Source organism: Physeter macrocephalus, chromosome 14 (genome assembly GCF_002837175.3).
Source record: "Physeter macrocephalus isolate SW-GA chromosome 14, ASM283717v5, whole genome shotgun sequence".
Taxonomy (NCBI): domain Eukaryota; kingdom Metazoa; phylum Chordata; class Mammalia; order Artiodactyla; family Physeteridae; genus Physeter; species Physeter macrocephalus.
Genome location: NC_041227.1, coordinates 106,347,863 through 106,363,738, shown reverse-complemented (window position 1 = coordinate 106,363,738; position 15,876 = coordinate 106,347,863). Strand labels below are relative to the sequence as shown.

At 43.4% G+C, this 15,876-nt stretch overlaps 1 protein-coding gene across 3 annotated transcripts in view; it reads right to left on the bottom strand.

Moving 5' to 3' along the window:
• Positions 1 to 13,453, bottom strand: part of MMD (monocyte to macrophage differentiation associated) — a 30,344-nt gene extending 16,891 nt beyond the window's left edge. For all 3 annotated transcript variants that reach the window (XM_024127686.3, XM_024127684.2, XM_024127685.2), the window contains exons 1-3: positions 13,192 to 13,453; positions 5,456 to 5,537; positions 921 to 1,081 (exon numbers count right to left, since the gene is read on the bottom strand). In XM_024127686.3, coding sequence (XP_023983454.1) covers positions 921 to 1,081; positions 5,456 to 5,537; positions 13,192 to 13,217 — 269 coding nt within the window. In that variant the 5' untranslated portion in view covers positions 13,218 to 13,453. The remainder of the gene's footprint in view (positions 1 to 920; positions 1,082 to 5,455; positions 5,538 to 13,191) is intronic.
• Positions 13,454 to 15,876: the final 2,423 nt, after the last annotated feature.

The window sequence follows — 15,876 nt, the reverse complement described above, 5'->3', positions numbered from 1 at the left end:
CTCGAACCCGTGTCCCCTGCATTGGCAGGCAGGATTCTTAACCACTGCGCCACCAGGGAAGCCCCCAAAAGTTATCTTCTAATATTACATTAAATCACTCTAAGTCTGTTCTGAGTCCTCCTTTTTGAGAAGAAACTTTGCCCTTTTGGGTTGTGCAGAATCCATTTCATAAGCAACTAGATGGTGTTCTGCTACCTTTGTATAGCCCAAATTAACCCTTCACTCAAAGGATGAATGCTTTTATGTCCTTCTCATTGGGAGGCTAGGGATCACAATATTGTTTGGAAAGTGCTTGACAGCTAACTGTAGCAACATATGTGAATTTTGTTTGAGTAGATGCACGGGACCTAATTCTGAAAGCTGAACTTTGCAAAAGAGTAAACCCGAGCTGTAACATACCTGTAGCACAGCTGTAGTGATTTGTAATTTTCAAATCATTCTCACATGCATCATCTCATTCACCTATCACAATAGCCCGCCAGTCGGGCATTACCATTCTCATTTTAGTGATGAAGAAACTGAGGCTACACGAGGCTAAGTGGCAGGGCTTGGACTCAAAGCCCAACTGGTGACTGCAAGTCCAGAGTACTGGTCATCACCCTGCAGCTGCCATGCTCTTCCTTAGTGTGCTGACACACTGGAAAACAGGTGTCAGGATTTTACATTGTAAGTCCTGGGGAGGCAATGTGATTTTGTTCGGTTTCTGAGCAAAGACCTGCTTTCTTAAGACACAGATAGGGGTGCTCAAATTCTGTCCAATCCATAGGAAATTTCCTGAGTGTTGGGACAGCATTAGACTCTACCAGGCAGGAAAATGTCCACTCTTTGCCTCACCTGACCAAAGCATGCCAACGTGAGAGGCTAACCCGAGCCAACTATTGTTGAGTGACCTGTTGAAAACACCGTACCAACCACTGTACCTTAAGTGGCTCTTTTTCCATGACACGATGTGAAATACTGTGGAAACAATGAAGAGGGCACAGAGGCCCATTCCATAAATCCATGCTGTTATCTTTTCCCAGCAGTCATCAGACAGCCGGTGGAGGAGGGCACTGCCCACAATGGCTGGAACGATGAGGAACTGAGAGAAAGGAAAAGAAAAGTAAATATTCAGCAAAACACTGAATTGAGAACTTTATTAAAAATACATAGGTTTACCAGGGGCAATTTTAGGAAGATCATTTTAAAACAAACATTTGCCTTTCTTGGATAATCATAACGAGAGCCAGATGAAGTAGTCCGTTTACGGCACTGAAAACAAGTACTGCTGTTTGGGGCCCAGGACCTGTGTCCACCAATGGGTACACAGTCAAGCAGTAAGAATGAAACATTACTCAATTGTTGCAAAACAAATGTCCTCTATCCTAATTTTGTTAGTCAAGAACACGTTTCATCCTATTCTCTAATGTGATTTAGGGTAGGCACTTAAAATATTCAAATGGTAAGCATGTACCCAGATTTCCCAGGGAGGTCTTGATCTTTAAATATTCTTTCCTGTTTTCCCCACGTGCTACTGAAATCCCAATATTTCAGCAAAGGGTAACTAAATGAATCAAGTCAGTAACTATTATGTACATACCACACTCAAATAAATCATTTGTTCAAATCATATGTCCTGATTTCTAGTTTGGATGTCTACATTCCACCAATTTGCGAGCTACTGCAGAGTGAAAGGGTTATTTCATTTTTAATAGCACCTTTCATGTAGGCAAGAGTAATCCACTCCTACTTATTCAAATAATTTTGAGACTAGAATCTTAGAGAGAACTTTGATTTCTGCACATTTTACACTACATATGGACACAAATTTCAATGTCTAGTCATATCAGTGTGACTAGTAAACATTTTATAATAACAGAAATCATCAGAAGAAATAAACTACTTTATTAGAGAGCAGAATAAACATACCTGGCAAAGAATGCAAACTTTAGCAATCTTATCTTTTTTGTCTCCAACACCTTCTATTTCCCTCTTGAAACAGAATATTAAATCCCCCAGATGAGATCAGCACTGAATTTCAAATTCTGAAGTATTCAATGGCCCAGAACAAAAAGAAAATTAAGGACAACAAAGTTTTTCATGAAACAATTTAATTTTGAGATTATATCCTTGCTACTTTTTTCATGTTGAAGTATCTTCTCTTTAATGAAATGATGACATTAGATGGAAGTTTCTTAATTTGTCAGTTTTAGAAATTTTACCGCTCTCTGAAATCCAAAAATCAGGGATACAGTTTAGTAAGTTTAATAAGATGACATTTTCTGTTCTAAAAAAATTAATGTGGATGTTTTGTCAGTTTTTCCTTAACTTTGGTTTCTACAAGTGTTCCTTGTGACAATTCACAAGAGATAAACTAAGGGATTATTCAGGTCTATCTCAAGCAAATAATATTCTTAAAGGTGAGCTGTGCATCTCAACAGTCAAACCATTATATTTCAATGCTCAACATTATGCTAATAAGCATGTCATTGGTTGCTTTGTTTATTTATTTTTATTTTAATTTTATTATTTATTTATTTATTTTGGCTGCACTGGGTCTTCACTGCAGCGCGAAGGCTTTAGTTGTGGTATATGGGATCTTAGTTCCCCGACTAGGGATTGAACCTGGGCCCCCTGTGTTGGGAGTGTGGAGTCTTAACCACTGGACCACCAGGAAAGTCCCTCACTGGTTGCTTTTATTGGTCAGTATTATGAAAACTATCAGAGCTCTATTTTCATAACTTTTATCAGTGTTTTGCAATTGGTAAAGGCATACCCATAAAATGGTGGATGTACATTGGAACAATAAGTGAAGGAACAGGCCATATAAACTGTTATTCAAACTTTTATATTCTTTATATCCTGATGCTGACCTAGATTTAAATACACACACCCCTACATTTTCTTAGGGGCCTGTGGACAATTAACTTCAGAAGTAACTTTAATTTCTGTTAAATTCATCAGACATTTAGTTAAGAATAAAAGATGGAAACAAACCAAACGCCCATCAACAGATGAATGGATATATATATTATACACACACACACACACACACACACAAAGAATAAAAGATGGAAACAAACCAAACGCCCATCAACAGATGAATGGATATATATATTATACACACACACACACACACTGGACTATTACTCAGCCTAAAAAAGCATGAAATATTGACAATTTGCAGCAACGTGGATAGACCTAGAGATTATCATACTAAGTGAAGTAAGTCAGAGAAAGACAAATATATGATATCACTTCTACATGAAATCTAAAAACTAATATAAATGAATCTATATACAAAACAGAAACAGACACAGATATAGAAACTTATGGTTCCCAAAGGGGAAAGGGAGTGGGGGATAAATTAGCAGTATGGGATTAACAAATACACACTACTATATATAAAATAGATAAGCAGCAAGGACTCACTGTAGAGCACAGGGAACTATATTCAATATCTTGTAATAACCTAAAATGGAAAACAATCTGAAAAATGTGTGTGTGTGTGTGTGTGTGTGTGTGTGTGTATATATATATATAAAAAACTGAATCACTTTGCTATACACCTGAAACTGACATAATATTGTAAATATTAAATTTATACTTCAACTAAAAAAAAAAGAATAAAAGATGGATATCCAGGCAAGTATAGCTGACAATCAAATTAGGATGTGCATTTTTTTTTTTTTTTTTTTTTTTTTTTTTTGCGGTACGCGGGCCTCCCCCTGCTGTGGCCTCTCCCGTCGCGGAGCACAGGCTCCGGACGCGCAGGCTCAGCGGCCACGGCTCACGGGCCCAGCCGCTCCGCGGCACGTGGGACCTTCCCGGACCGGGGCACGAACCCGTGTGCCCTGCATCGGCAGGCGGACTCTCAACCACTGCTCCACCAGGGAAGCCCGCTGTGCCTTCTTTAAAACCAAGTTTGGACTGTCAACATTTTGACCCTCTGGTGTTGTGAAGCTCACTTCACAAAGCGTTCACTAATGCAAAGATAGGGGTCAGCTCAAGTCTAGAGAATTCCACTAAATCCTTCCTGCCCCGAGAATCCAAACCATGGGTCCAGGGAGACTGTCCACTAGTGAGGTTACTCCAAATTTCATTACTGAAGCCCTTTTATGGAATCCAGGGCAGGCATGTCAGATACAAACTTTTTTCTAAAGAAAAAAAATTTAGTAAGATTTCAGCATATTAATTATTTAAATAAAAATCTTTTGAGCACCTAAAGAAAAAGGACAGTGATGAGAATGTTTCAATATTACCAAGTAATATTTGAGCTCCACTATTACAGTACATAAAACTGATGCTTTATAAAGTTTGATTTCTGCTAAGTAATGACTAAACAGCATTGTTCTATTAGATTACAAAGAAATCCACCAAAAACTAGCTTATTTCAGGTTTATTTGGCATCATGACTCCTTTATAGAAATACTGACTATTCTTTGAAGAAGGGTTCAAGAAATGAAAAGGCACAACTTGAATTCAAGCAAGTTTTATTCTAATAACATATGTATATAACCTACACATTGTACTAACACTGTCTAAAATAATTAAATTAGCCTGCTCTCACTAAAGGAATAAATTGGTCTCCTTCTCTATTTCTTGCCTTCAGACTATACACCAGCCACCACTTTCCCCTCAAAAGTCTCACTAAATACAACTTTCAAAGGGAATAGTGAAATCATAGATAAAAGGAAATTTATAATGACACAAGAAAATGCCAATAAAATGAAATTAATAGGAAAACTATGAAAATACACACGTATTTACAAACACCACAGACAAAAAGAAGAAATGCACCCAAGTGTTACCAATTTATTTCTAGGTAGTTCTGTTTTTCTCATATATTCTTCAATATTTTCTATGTTTCTTATAATGAATATGTTTGTTTTTATAAGGAAGAAAAAAATTAGGAATTTAGGGATTAAATCAGCTTTTTCTTCTACTATCAAAAAAATTAAGAATTTAGGGATTAAATCCAACTTTTCTTCTACAATATGGACTAACATCTGCTCTGAGAAGCAATGACGACAGTGGAGATGGAGAGGATACGGCTACCTGTTTTAGGGGATCACTCAGGGAAAAAAAACACCTTTTTCAACAAATGATGAACTCTTCTTGCCAATAAACACAGCTGACTGTCTTGAAAAGGTCATTCATTTCATTCCAGGGGTGACAGTCTTCATAGTTTTGTTTTTTTTTATAACTAAGGTACTTACTATTATTATTCTCTCAAAGATGATACTGTCTGAGAAAGCAAGTCCAGGACAGACAGAGCTGACTGTAGTCAGAGCACTCAAAGTGTCTGACATGCTCACAGTTTCTGGTGACATGACCTAGCACTGACACTTTGGCAGGTAAGGTCACAGAGATGGGTAAACCCGACTAACGGGGCTAAGGTTAACAGAGATGATTGCCCCTTCCTCCCACCAAAGCCCTTTGGGAAGGATGGAAAAGGCAGAAAACTCATACTCACTGCATGTGTGTAACAGTTAGCAGCATGTTCATAACAAGTTGGTTTGTAGCGGCCATTGGCTGGGGGCCGGTGGTTCATGAACCTGTAGAGACAAAGACATCACGTGAGAAAAGCTCAGAGCGTGTAAAGAACAATGGTGAAGCTTGTCAGTGGTTGTTTGGTCTATTCTAACTGAAGAGGTGACTGCTGGAAATACCTAGTTACAGAAACAAAACCAAAGCCACTAAACAGGTGTAAACGGAGCCAACGGCCATAATCTTAAAGCGAATGCCCTAGTTTACTGGATTAAGTAGTCTTTCAGTTCATTTAAAAGAAGAACTTTCTACCAACCAAAAACAAACAAAAACCATATCCACCCCCTTCAACTGGTACCCCCATAGTAAAAAAAATTAAAAATAAAAAAATGGTACAAGCAAATCTTAAATCTTAACAGAAAAAAAAAATCAAGGTCATTTTTCTAAACTTAACAAATACCAGAAACCACCATTTAATGCAAATTCAGTGTATTTGAAAGGTTTCTATTTTTTCTCTCAAAATGTATAAAGCTTATACATGTAGATCTTTAAAGCCTCCATCCCATGATTAGCAGGCCTGTTGAACTAGTTTCCCTCTATTGCATTACTTGTTCTGGCACCAGACAGCTTAAATATATGATACCTGGCTGCCTCCTGGCACCTGAAACAAGAGGTACGTTTTCACCTGCATTCTTCCTGAATTAAAAGAGTTTCCTTCAAAATCTAAGTATGTGACTAGCACCTGATACACTGGCTATAAAATTCATACATACACACATGTGTATGTATCTAAATATCAAAATCTGTTACACATATAGACATACGCCCATATTCCATATCCCCTTTGGGCTAATTTTGTGGCAACCAGCAAAGCAGTGAAAAGCACAAATACCATCGGACATGAAGAGATAAACAGCCTTCTTCTATTTCAGTGTGTGGGTGAGGATCCCCCAGCCCCAATTCATACCCATACCATGTTTCATGAGGGATTTTGGTTTAGTCTGTGTGTTCTTTAGAAGGAGAGAGATGTAAACTCAGGAAGATAAAAAGGCAGCTGCCTGAAAGAAGCAGATGCAGAGAAATAACGGAGGTAAGAGATCCATGATGGCATTCAGGTCTCAGCATTCCTGTGCTTGGGGCATGCACGATGTCAACAGGCTTTGCACAATAAAGTAGCTTTTTGCTTGAGCTAGGTTAAGGGGGTAGGGGGAAGAGAGTCTGTTATTTGTCACTAGTCACACCTTATTAATTAACATGATGAAAAAATGGTACCAGGCTAAACCAAATGGCACAGCCAGGTTGCCAAAAACTGACTAAAACACATGGTCAAGTGATTCCAAACAGTGCCCACTTTAAGAACAAAAGACTAGCCAATATTTTCTCCCTGAATTAAGAAGGGCCTGTTATCCCTAGAGCAAATAAATAAAGTGGCAGTCCCTGCTAACCCAACATAGAGAGTTCAAGTGGCAGATCCACTAGGAAATGGATTTGGGACCTTGAAGATACCCTACTTGGACCACCAATGGGTAGCTATCTATCTAGCATGCAAAATATACACATATGGAATGGAATTCACCAGATGGCTTGGAAACTGTTTAAGAGAAATGTGCAGTTAACAGCTTCAGAATTATTCCAAGCTATTCTCACACATAGATAAATAAATCTTTTCTCCCGTGACAATCCTTTAAATAATTTTACTAAATTTCCTAAGGAACGAGAGTGTTGTTATACGGCAGTTATTAGTAAAAAGGAAAATAATTACACTCTCGGGAAGGATGCTTTAAAAGTGTCCCTAGCATTCAAGGATCTACCAAATCATTAGCCTGAGACATAACGACAGGGCTATAAGTAGCATATCCTATTAGGAATTGTAAAGGGTAAAGAGCAAGGCTCCGGGATGGTTGAAGGTAGATTAAACAGCGAGCACCCTGTGCAGGGCACAGTAAGTAGGGTTTGACTACCCACCACCAGGCTGCAGACTAAAATAGCAATTTATATCTCTGGCAGCCCAATCTAAAAATAGTCAGGCTATTACACAGTGACAGGGATAGACTTTCAAATTTTCTCCTATAAGCAGAGAAGCTCGGTGGCCATGTTTGTGACAACTTAGTCCCTGGCCACCTGGAATCACTCAGGTTAAAAATTAGCTCAGGGGCTTCCCTGGTGGCGCAGTGGTTGAGAGTCCGCCTGCCGATGCAGGGGACACGGGTTCGTGCCCCGGTCCGGGAAGATCCCACATGCCGCGGAGCAACTGGGCCCGTGAGCCATGGCCGCTGAGCCTGTGCGTCCGGAGCCTGTGCTCCGCAACGGGAGAGGCCACAACAGTGAGAGGCCTGCGTACCGAAAAAACAAAACAAAACAAAACAAAACAAAACTCAGAAGTTGCAGAGAAAAATATCCCACCCATGTGACTTAAGGTAGTTTCTCCTTAAGGGCAGGGCCAAGATTCCGGCAATACGGAAAGGGAAGAGCAAGTATTCCAGGCACAGATCACTGTCTGGGGCCCCATGGGACAGCACATGGCTCTGCCAGGAAATTTACAGTGCATTTTTTCCATTTCTCTCTGATCTGCCAGGGTACAATCAAGCCTCCAACACGGCCTCCTGCAGAAATCACTATGAAGAAATTAGTCGCCCAAGACCTAAATGGAAAAGCAGATGTAAAATGCAAATAAACTCCCACACACTGAGCCTATTCTCTTCCCCCCAAAAAGAATGAGGAAGGTTATCAAGAGTTATGGGAAATAGCACCCACTTATGGAATACACCTCTACTTAAAGCAAAGCCACCCGAATGGTTATCCAGTGCTAGAAGAGAACATCCAGCCAGCTTCAGAGGGTTTGAGGGAAGGTGATTAAAGTTTTTAGTTGATGAGGGTTTGTTCATTCATCCCCTCACTTTCTCTTTCAACACTCTCTCCGCTTTCCCTGGCCCAGTGTCCTCATGCTCTCCCCGTGATAGAATTTCAAAACTATGGAGAGAGGGACCTGGGGACACTCCTTAGCACACTTTAAATTTAGCCCAAAGCAGTGGCCTTCCAAAGGTAAATCTGCAACCCACCAGCAGATCTCAGAGGCCTAAGATCAAATCTCAGAAGTTGTCCTTGATTCCTCTGTGTTCCCCATACTCCACATGCAACCGCCATCAATGCTACCTTCAAAATATATTCCAAATCAGTTCCCCTCTCTACAGTTCCAAAGATCCTACCTTAAATCAAGACAGCGACACCTCTGGTCTGTAAACATACAAGTCTCTGGTCTCCCTGCCTGCCCACACATGGACTCTCTTCTTTACTCAGCAGCCACAAGTCTATCAGCAACAGATCACATCAAACACTAACCACAGCTTAAAATCTGTCTGGCTTCCCAAAGTGCTTGGGATAACACTGCATCCTCCGCAGGCCACAAGCCCTCACCACTTCTCCAGCCTGGTGCTACCTTCCTCTCACTCTCTGCCTCCAACCAACTGCATCCTTTCTGCTCCTCAAACCACCCAGGTCTTATCTGCCTCAGGGTGTCTGTGTTTGCTGTTTACTTCTAATTAGAACATTCTTCTACAGAATGCCCAGCTCTCCTCTCACCGGTCAAGCTCAGCTCAAATGTAACCTCCTTGGAGAGGTTTCTCTAACCATCCTACCTAAAGTATCACTTCAGCCCTCCTCACTCCACCAGAGCCCTTATCACAATTAGTAAGAATTGGACTTTCTGAACTTGTTTATTTTTTATTTCATTTTCTCCCACTGTAATGTGAATTCCATGAAGGCCATCTTGTCCATCATTTCATTTCCAGTTCCAAACACAAGGCCCAGTTTATTGCTAGAGCTTAATAAATAAGTGCTGAATGAATGAATAGAAAGACAGACATTCTGCCTGCTGCTGAAGTATTTTATCCTACCCAAGAAAGATCTACTCGTCAATTAGTTTCACTGGGGATTCTGTATGCAACAAAAAAAACCAGGCAGTCTTAGAGCAAAGAGAATCCTCAATCTCATGAAAATAAAATTCTCAAAGGCCAATACCATGGACATTCCAAGGGCTCCTTCAACATCACTGGATGGGGCAACATAAGCTGACCCCTGTACACAACCTTACTAATTAGCTTCCCTATATGAATAAGCATGATGTTTAGGAGAAGTGTCTGCTGCCAGAGGTAGTAATAGTGGTGGGATACATTTAACTTAAATACGGGAAATGGCATATATAAGGAGACTACCCCACGCCTATGATTCAATGCTCTGAGAACACGCCAAAAAACAAACAAACAAAAAGAGGCAATAGGCAGTCCTGGAAGACTTCTAATGCTTTAGAGTGATATGCTTTGCCACATATTCAATTTGAAGCTAACCAGTGGTCATGAGGCTGGGGCTAAGGAAAGGAGCATCCTTTTCCTTGGATTTTTGGTTGCCAGGCTGGCAGGCATGCAAACCAGCATGCACCAATAAGACACCAATAAGATACATTAGAAGCTCTGGGTCCTAGGCCTCTGCGCTGTCATACAGATGTTGTGATGTGGGCGGGGAGACAGAGGTGAATGGCTGCATGGGTGGTGGAGAGGGACATGAAATTGAGCCCTTCAGTGTGCCCCTTCCTTGCTGTGTGATGATGGCAAGCTCTCCTTTATTCTCTAACCCTATTTGTTCTTCTATTAAATGGGTATAAAATTTGCCTTCTAGGGTTACAGTTGAGGATGAGATGAGTAATCTACAAATACCCAGCTACTGCCTGGCACCAGTGGGTACTTAATAAATGTTAGCAGGTATTCTAATCAGTCAGAGATGCTGTGAAAGGGAGAGAATGACTCTGTGTGGAGGGGGGTTGGATGGGGGGTGGTGGAATCAACTGTGGAAGGGATAAAGCACAAAAGATAAAAGGTGTCCCACTGGGATTTTTCACATCCTAAGCTTTCTGAGAAGCCATGCCTGCATAAAGCCCTCCACTTATTACACTGGGCTAGGCATCCCTGCAGCCCTGCTCCACAGATACGTCAGAACTCTGGAGGTTGATCCAAAGCCACAGTGACCGCCAAGTTTCCATTATGAACAAACCAGCAAGGTGTTCAGGTTTTCTTCTAATTTAAACATAACCACAAACTATGGCCTAATGAAATGTTTTTACCGCAGTCAAATGCTCGTCAATGGAGTCCTGGTAAATCTATCAGAAGGAACACAGGGGTTCAAAGATAGTGTATTCCTCTTTCTCGTTCCTCTGTCATTTACCTACTTGTATCTCTCCCGAATGCTCAAAAGATGTATAATAAACACAGTTTTTAAGAGATGCAAAACAGTACTCTCAACATGTTAATGTATGGACCACAAAAACCATGGTTTTTTTTTGTTACTTTACTTTTTATTTGCAGGCTTTATTTCTAAGTTCAAATTGACTCTTAGAAATATCTTTCCACTCTAGCCTATAATACAGAAAAACAAGAAATTATGGGATCATTCATTGTTCAAAGAAAATCGGGGTAGGTCTAGATGTCATCAAGAAAATAACTGTTAAATATCCATTGATACTGTACAGCCGCTGAGAAAATTACAATGTCTATGCTGCACTAAAAGAAAATGCCTGTATTTTTTCATTTTTAATTGAATGAAGTAGAGCGCAAAATCACCTTACAACTGTGATAATAAGGACTGGATAGATTAGTGTCGAGCAAAAAGAAAAGTTCAGGGCTTCCCTGGTGGCACAGTGGTTAAGAATCCACTTGCCAATGCAGGGGACACAGGTTCTAGCCCTGGTCCAGGAAGATCCCACATGCCACAGAGCAACAAAGCCCATGTGCCACAACTACTGAGCCTGTGCTCTAGAGCCCGTGAGCCACAACTACTGAAGCCCGCCTGCCTAGAGCCCATGCTCCGCAACGAGAAGCCCGTGCACCACAATGAAGAGTAGCCCCCGCTTGCTGCAACTAGAGAAAGCCCGCGCGCATCAACGAAGACCATACACAGCCAAAAATAAATAAATAAATAAATTTATTTTAAAAAAAAAAAAAGAAAACTTCCATCAGCTGAGATGGTAGGGTCCTAAATAAGGTTTGTTTGTTTTTCATTTATCTTAACACTTTTAATGTTTGTGCGACAAACAATAAAACAGGTTCCTTTTCTTTTTCTTCTTTCTAGAGAAGAATTGAAAGGATAGAAAAGAAATACAACTCTTAATCTAAAGTAATTTCACAGAATATTGCCACTGATCTCTGAAAACAGGAAGAGCAGAGATGTGCAGAGAAGTAAAACCAAATCAAACAAACCACATGTACAGGGCTTTGCCAACCATTACTGAACCTGTGTTACATCCTCCCTTAAAGTCCCTCCAGTCCTCATGGCTGACTTCATGTTCTCAAGCCAGAACACCATGGTTTTGTTTTGCCTTTAGAAGTACTGATATGATATCCCACTAGCGGAATACTGCCAGGCATTCAACACCCTGAGTGATGAGCAATATTCGGAAGTTAATCCAAGTCTTCAACCTGATCACCCTTCTAATGGCACAATCCACCACAACTCTCCCTGTGCATATTTCACTCCTTACCCTGTGGGACTGGAGGAGGAATAAAATCAGAATGGGAGAGGGGGCGTCAACGGATTAGGAAGTTGGAAAGAAAAAAAAAAAGTGCACTTTAAAATCTTGAAATAAAAAGCAGTGCCTAAAAACTCAACAATAACCTCCTTGGAAGACTTCATGCATTCTTTCTTTTTTCAAATTCCCCCTGTCACTGCACACTAAGCTAGCCTGCTCAGGGTGAAGGTCTGGGAATGGGGACGGCTGCCTGATTCAGACAAAGGGATGGAGAGTTACCACAACACTGGAGAGGTGAACTTTCACCCACTTAAACGAAAGAGATTAGAAAAAAAAAAGCCCAGAGCTTCCTCTCGGAACTATGGCCAGCCTCCATCCATTGCTAGATGGCAGAGACCCGGGGTCGGGATAAGGCCACGGTACCTCCCCAGGCTGGCGTTACCATCGGCTCTACAGCGAAAGGGCAGCCGGCCAGCCTTCCGGTGGTGCCTACTCGGTTCCTCCTCCTCGTTTCTTAACACCGGCGCCTCAACAGCAGGTCTCATTACCCGGACGCTAACTTGCCCCTTCGCGGCGCCCCCAAATAGCACGCCCTGGGACTCTAAGCCTGAGTACCCTCAGGGCCCGGACTTGGCCAGGCAAGACTAAACTGGCAGAGCCTGCTTTAGTTTCCCCGTTGCTACGGCCGTTCAAAGACAAAGCACCTAAAACGGCCAGCACCCCCGCTTTACCACAACTCTCGCTGCAGGGCGCAGCAACGAATGGGCCCCTGTTCCGCGCGCACCGGGAGCCCTCCAGGCTCCCGGTAAGGGATGGAGGGCAAAGCCGGGGTCGGAAGACCCGCGGGCGGCGCCTGCGGCTGGGGTTCGGGTCCTCAGAGCAAGCAAGAGCCCCGCCTGGATGGGGTGAAGCCGGGTGAGCAATGGGATACCGCGGGAGAAGGGCAGGCTCGTGGTCCGAGGTCTGGGAATCCGAGGTCCGCAGATCGCGAGGGGGGACCCGAGTCAGGCACGAGATCCTGGTCTTTGGAGGAAGGGGATCACCCAGGGACAGCAGGGAGGGGACTCCTCCGGGAGCCGGTCCCCGGCCGAGGCGCGGGATCCACAGGGGATGGACCCAGGTGAGGACCTGGGACCCACGCGAGAGGAGGCGGGATCCGGGACCCGGTCCCGGCACGGGCGGCGGGGCGGGGGCGCCATCCCTCTCACCGCTGGAATCGATTCTGGAACCGCATTGATCCTCTGCTCCTCCTCGTGGGCCAGGAGCTCGGTCTCGTCAGCGCCGGCGGCCGGGCGCGCGGCCCTCATGGGCTCGGGCTGCTCCGGAGGCCGCCGCGTGCCCGGCGGACCACTCGGCCAGGCAGGATCGGAGTGGGCCAGGCCGGGGGTCGGGACAGGGCCGGAGCCAGACCAGGCGGCTGGGGGCGGGAGGGAAGCCGCTTAAACGGCCCCGGCGCCTCCCGCCTCCAGCCTCCCGGCTCCTCCACCCACGGTCGCCCGCGCCCCGCCCCGCCGCGGAGCCCGGCTCCGCCCCCGTCGGCCCCGCCGGCCTGCGTGCTCCCGCGGCCGTCGCGCGTCACCGCGCCGGGCGGCCAATCAGCGCCCAGAGCGGAGCAGCGGCAACTCTGCCATTCATCCCGCAGCTCCCGGGCGGAGGGGAGGGGCCTCGCGGCGGAGGGGCGGAGCGCGGGGAGGGGCGGAGAGCTAGAAAGGCGGCTCACTTGTAGAACGGGTGGAGTTGGAGCGAGAAAATAGAAGAGCCAGAGGACAGAGGAAGAAAAATTGTAATGGAGGAGGTGAGACACGAATCTTGAAAGAAATTGTAATGAAAATAGCAGCAAACAAGGACCTCTGTCTGCGTTCTAGTCCTGGCTCTGTGTCATTCATTCGTTCCTCATCATTTCTCCATCCCTCCGTTCATTTATTCCTTCGTCATTTTCAAGGTCAGCTACACCTAGGCTGTTGTGCGAGGTTCTGGGGTAGATATTTTTAAAACCTTTCCTTGTCTGTCATATGACAAGCATTGTCTAACTCAGATTCTATGAAAAACTAAAAGGAGGGAGTCCTCCGCAGGGATGCTTGTGTTATCCTTTTATTTATTTATTTAATCTAGGCAGCTTCCAAATAAACCAAAAAGTAGATTTGAATCAGGGTCCTGTGGGAAAAACCTAAACTCAGAGGGCTTGCTGTAAGAGAGGTTCAAAGGATAGTGAATGAATCGCTGATTTTTTTTGGGGGGGGGGTAGGGTTTTGGGGATGAACTAAGCTATGTACAACTTTTAATCATCTTCAAAGTTGTAAATGAGAATGTTTGTTATTATTTTTTTTTAAATTTTTTTTGGTGGTGTCATGTCACGTGGCATGTGGGATCCTAGTTCCCCGACCAGGGATCGAACCTGTGCCCCCTGCAGTGGAAGCACGGAGTCCTAACCACTAGATGGCCAGGGAAGTCCCAAATGGCTGATTTCTTTTTTAAAATAATTAATTAATTAATTAATTAATTTTTTGCTCTGTTGGGTCTTCGTTGCTGTGCGCGGGCTTTCTCTAGTTGTGGTGAGCGGGGGCTGCTATTCGTTGTGGCACGTGGGCTTCTCATTGTCGTGGCTTCTTGTTGCAGAGGGCAGGCTCTAGGTGCACAGGCTTCAGCAGTTGTGGCACGTGGGCTCAGTAGTTGTGGCTCACGGGCTCTAGAGCGCAGGCTCAGTAGTTGTGGCGCACGGGCTTAGTTGGTCCACGGCATGTGGGATCTTCCCAGGCCAGGGCTCGAACCTGTGTCCCTTGCATTGGCAGGTAGATTCTTAACCACTGTGCCACCAGGGAAGCCCTATGGCTGATTTCTTGATCCTTTCCCTTATGACCCCTGGAATGTAGATGTGGCCCCCTCCAGGTAGCCTGTCCACACCGTCCCCCACACCCTAAACTTCAGACTCTCAAGGGGACATTAGGCCAGCCTGTTAGGAGTGTTTACTTTTCATGCAGTGAGAGCTTTGGAGAGCTGGGAATTCTTTCACCCATAATTCTAGTTTCCTTTCCTTTAACACCTGCCAAGTTGGTGAGCTCTAGAAGGGTGCTTTCCATGGTTATTTCATTAATTTCCCCAAGAACTCCAGGAGATAAACATTATCTTACTCATTTCACAGATAAGGAGGCTAAGAGGTTTAGAAACTTGCCAAAAGCAAAACTAGGATTTGTACCTAGCTTTGTCTAACATTAAAGACTCAGATCCCTTCAGTGTGCCAGACTGCCTCTCCCTAAGTTTTTTTTTTAATTAATTTATTTATTTTCCTAAGTTTTAAAGTAGTATACTTCTTTAAATTTTTTTTTTCTAAAAGTCAGAAAAATGAGCATGGATTGAAGGTTTACTGAACTGCTCTGTCCAGCCCCTGGGCTCAGTGAATTGGTGGGAGAGGGAAAGGTCAAAAAGGAAATAACTAATAAAAATAGGTAAAAAATAATGATATGAAATAACATAGGAAGGATTAAGAAAACAATGAACCAGCAGATGTCAGGTCACATCCTGGCAATGACCTAGAAACATGCAGAAGACTGTAAGGAGCTAGCAAATTGTGGTGAGGCTAATTAGGTAATGGGATGCAGGAGAGAAGGAAGTCTGGATATGGATTTTGAAAGAGATGATGGGCATGACGACACACAGCCTCTCATACAGTACAACAGCTTGGACAAAGAGCCGATGTGGTCAGTATGGGGAAAATTTGTGAATGGAACATCGGTGTGAATGGCATTTACCCAAGGGGGGAAAAAATGAGTGAGATAAATTAGATAAAATCAGAATAAAATACCTTGACCTACAGTGGTGTCTTCCATAGAAATATTGAAGGAATATCATATGCAGGAGTATTAACTGAAAGTGGCTTGTTTAAACAATATGATCAC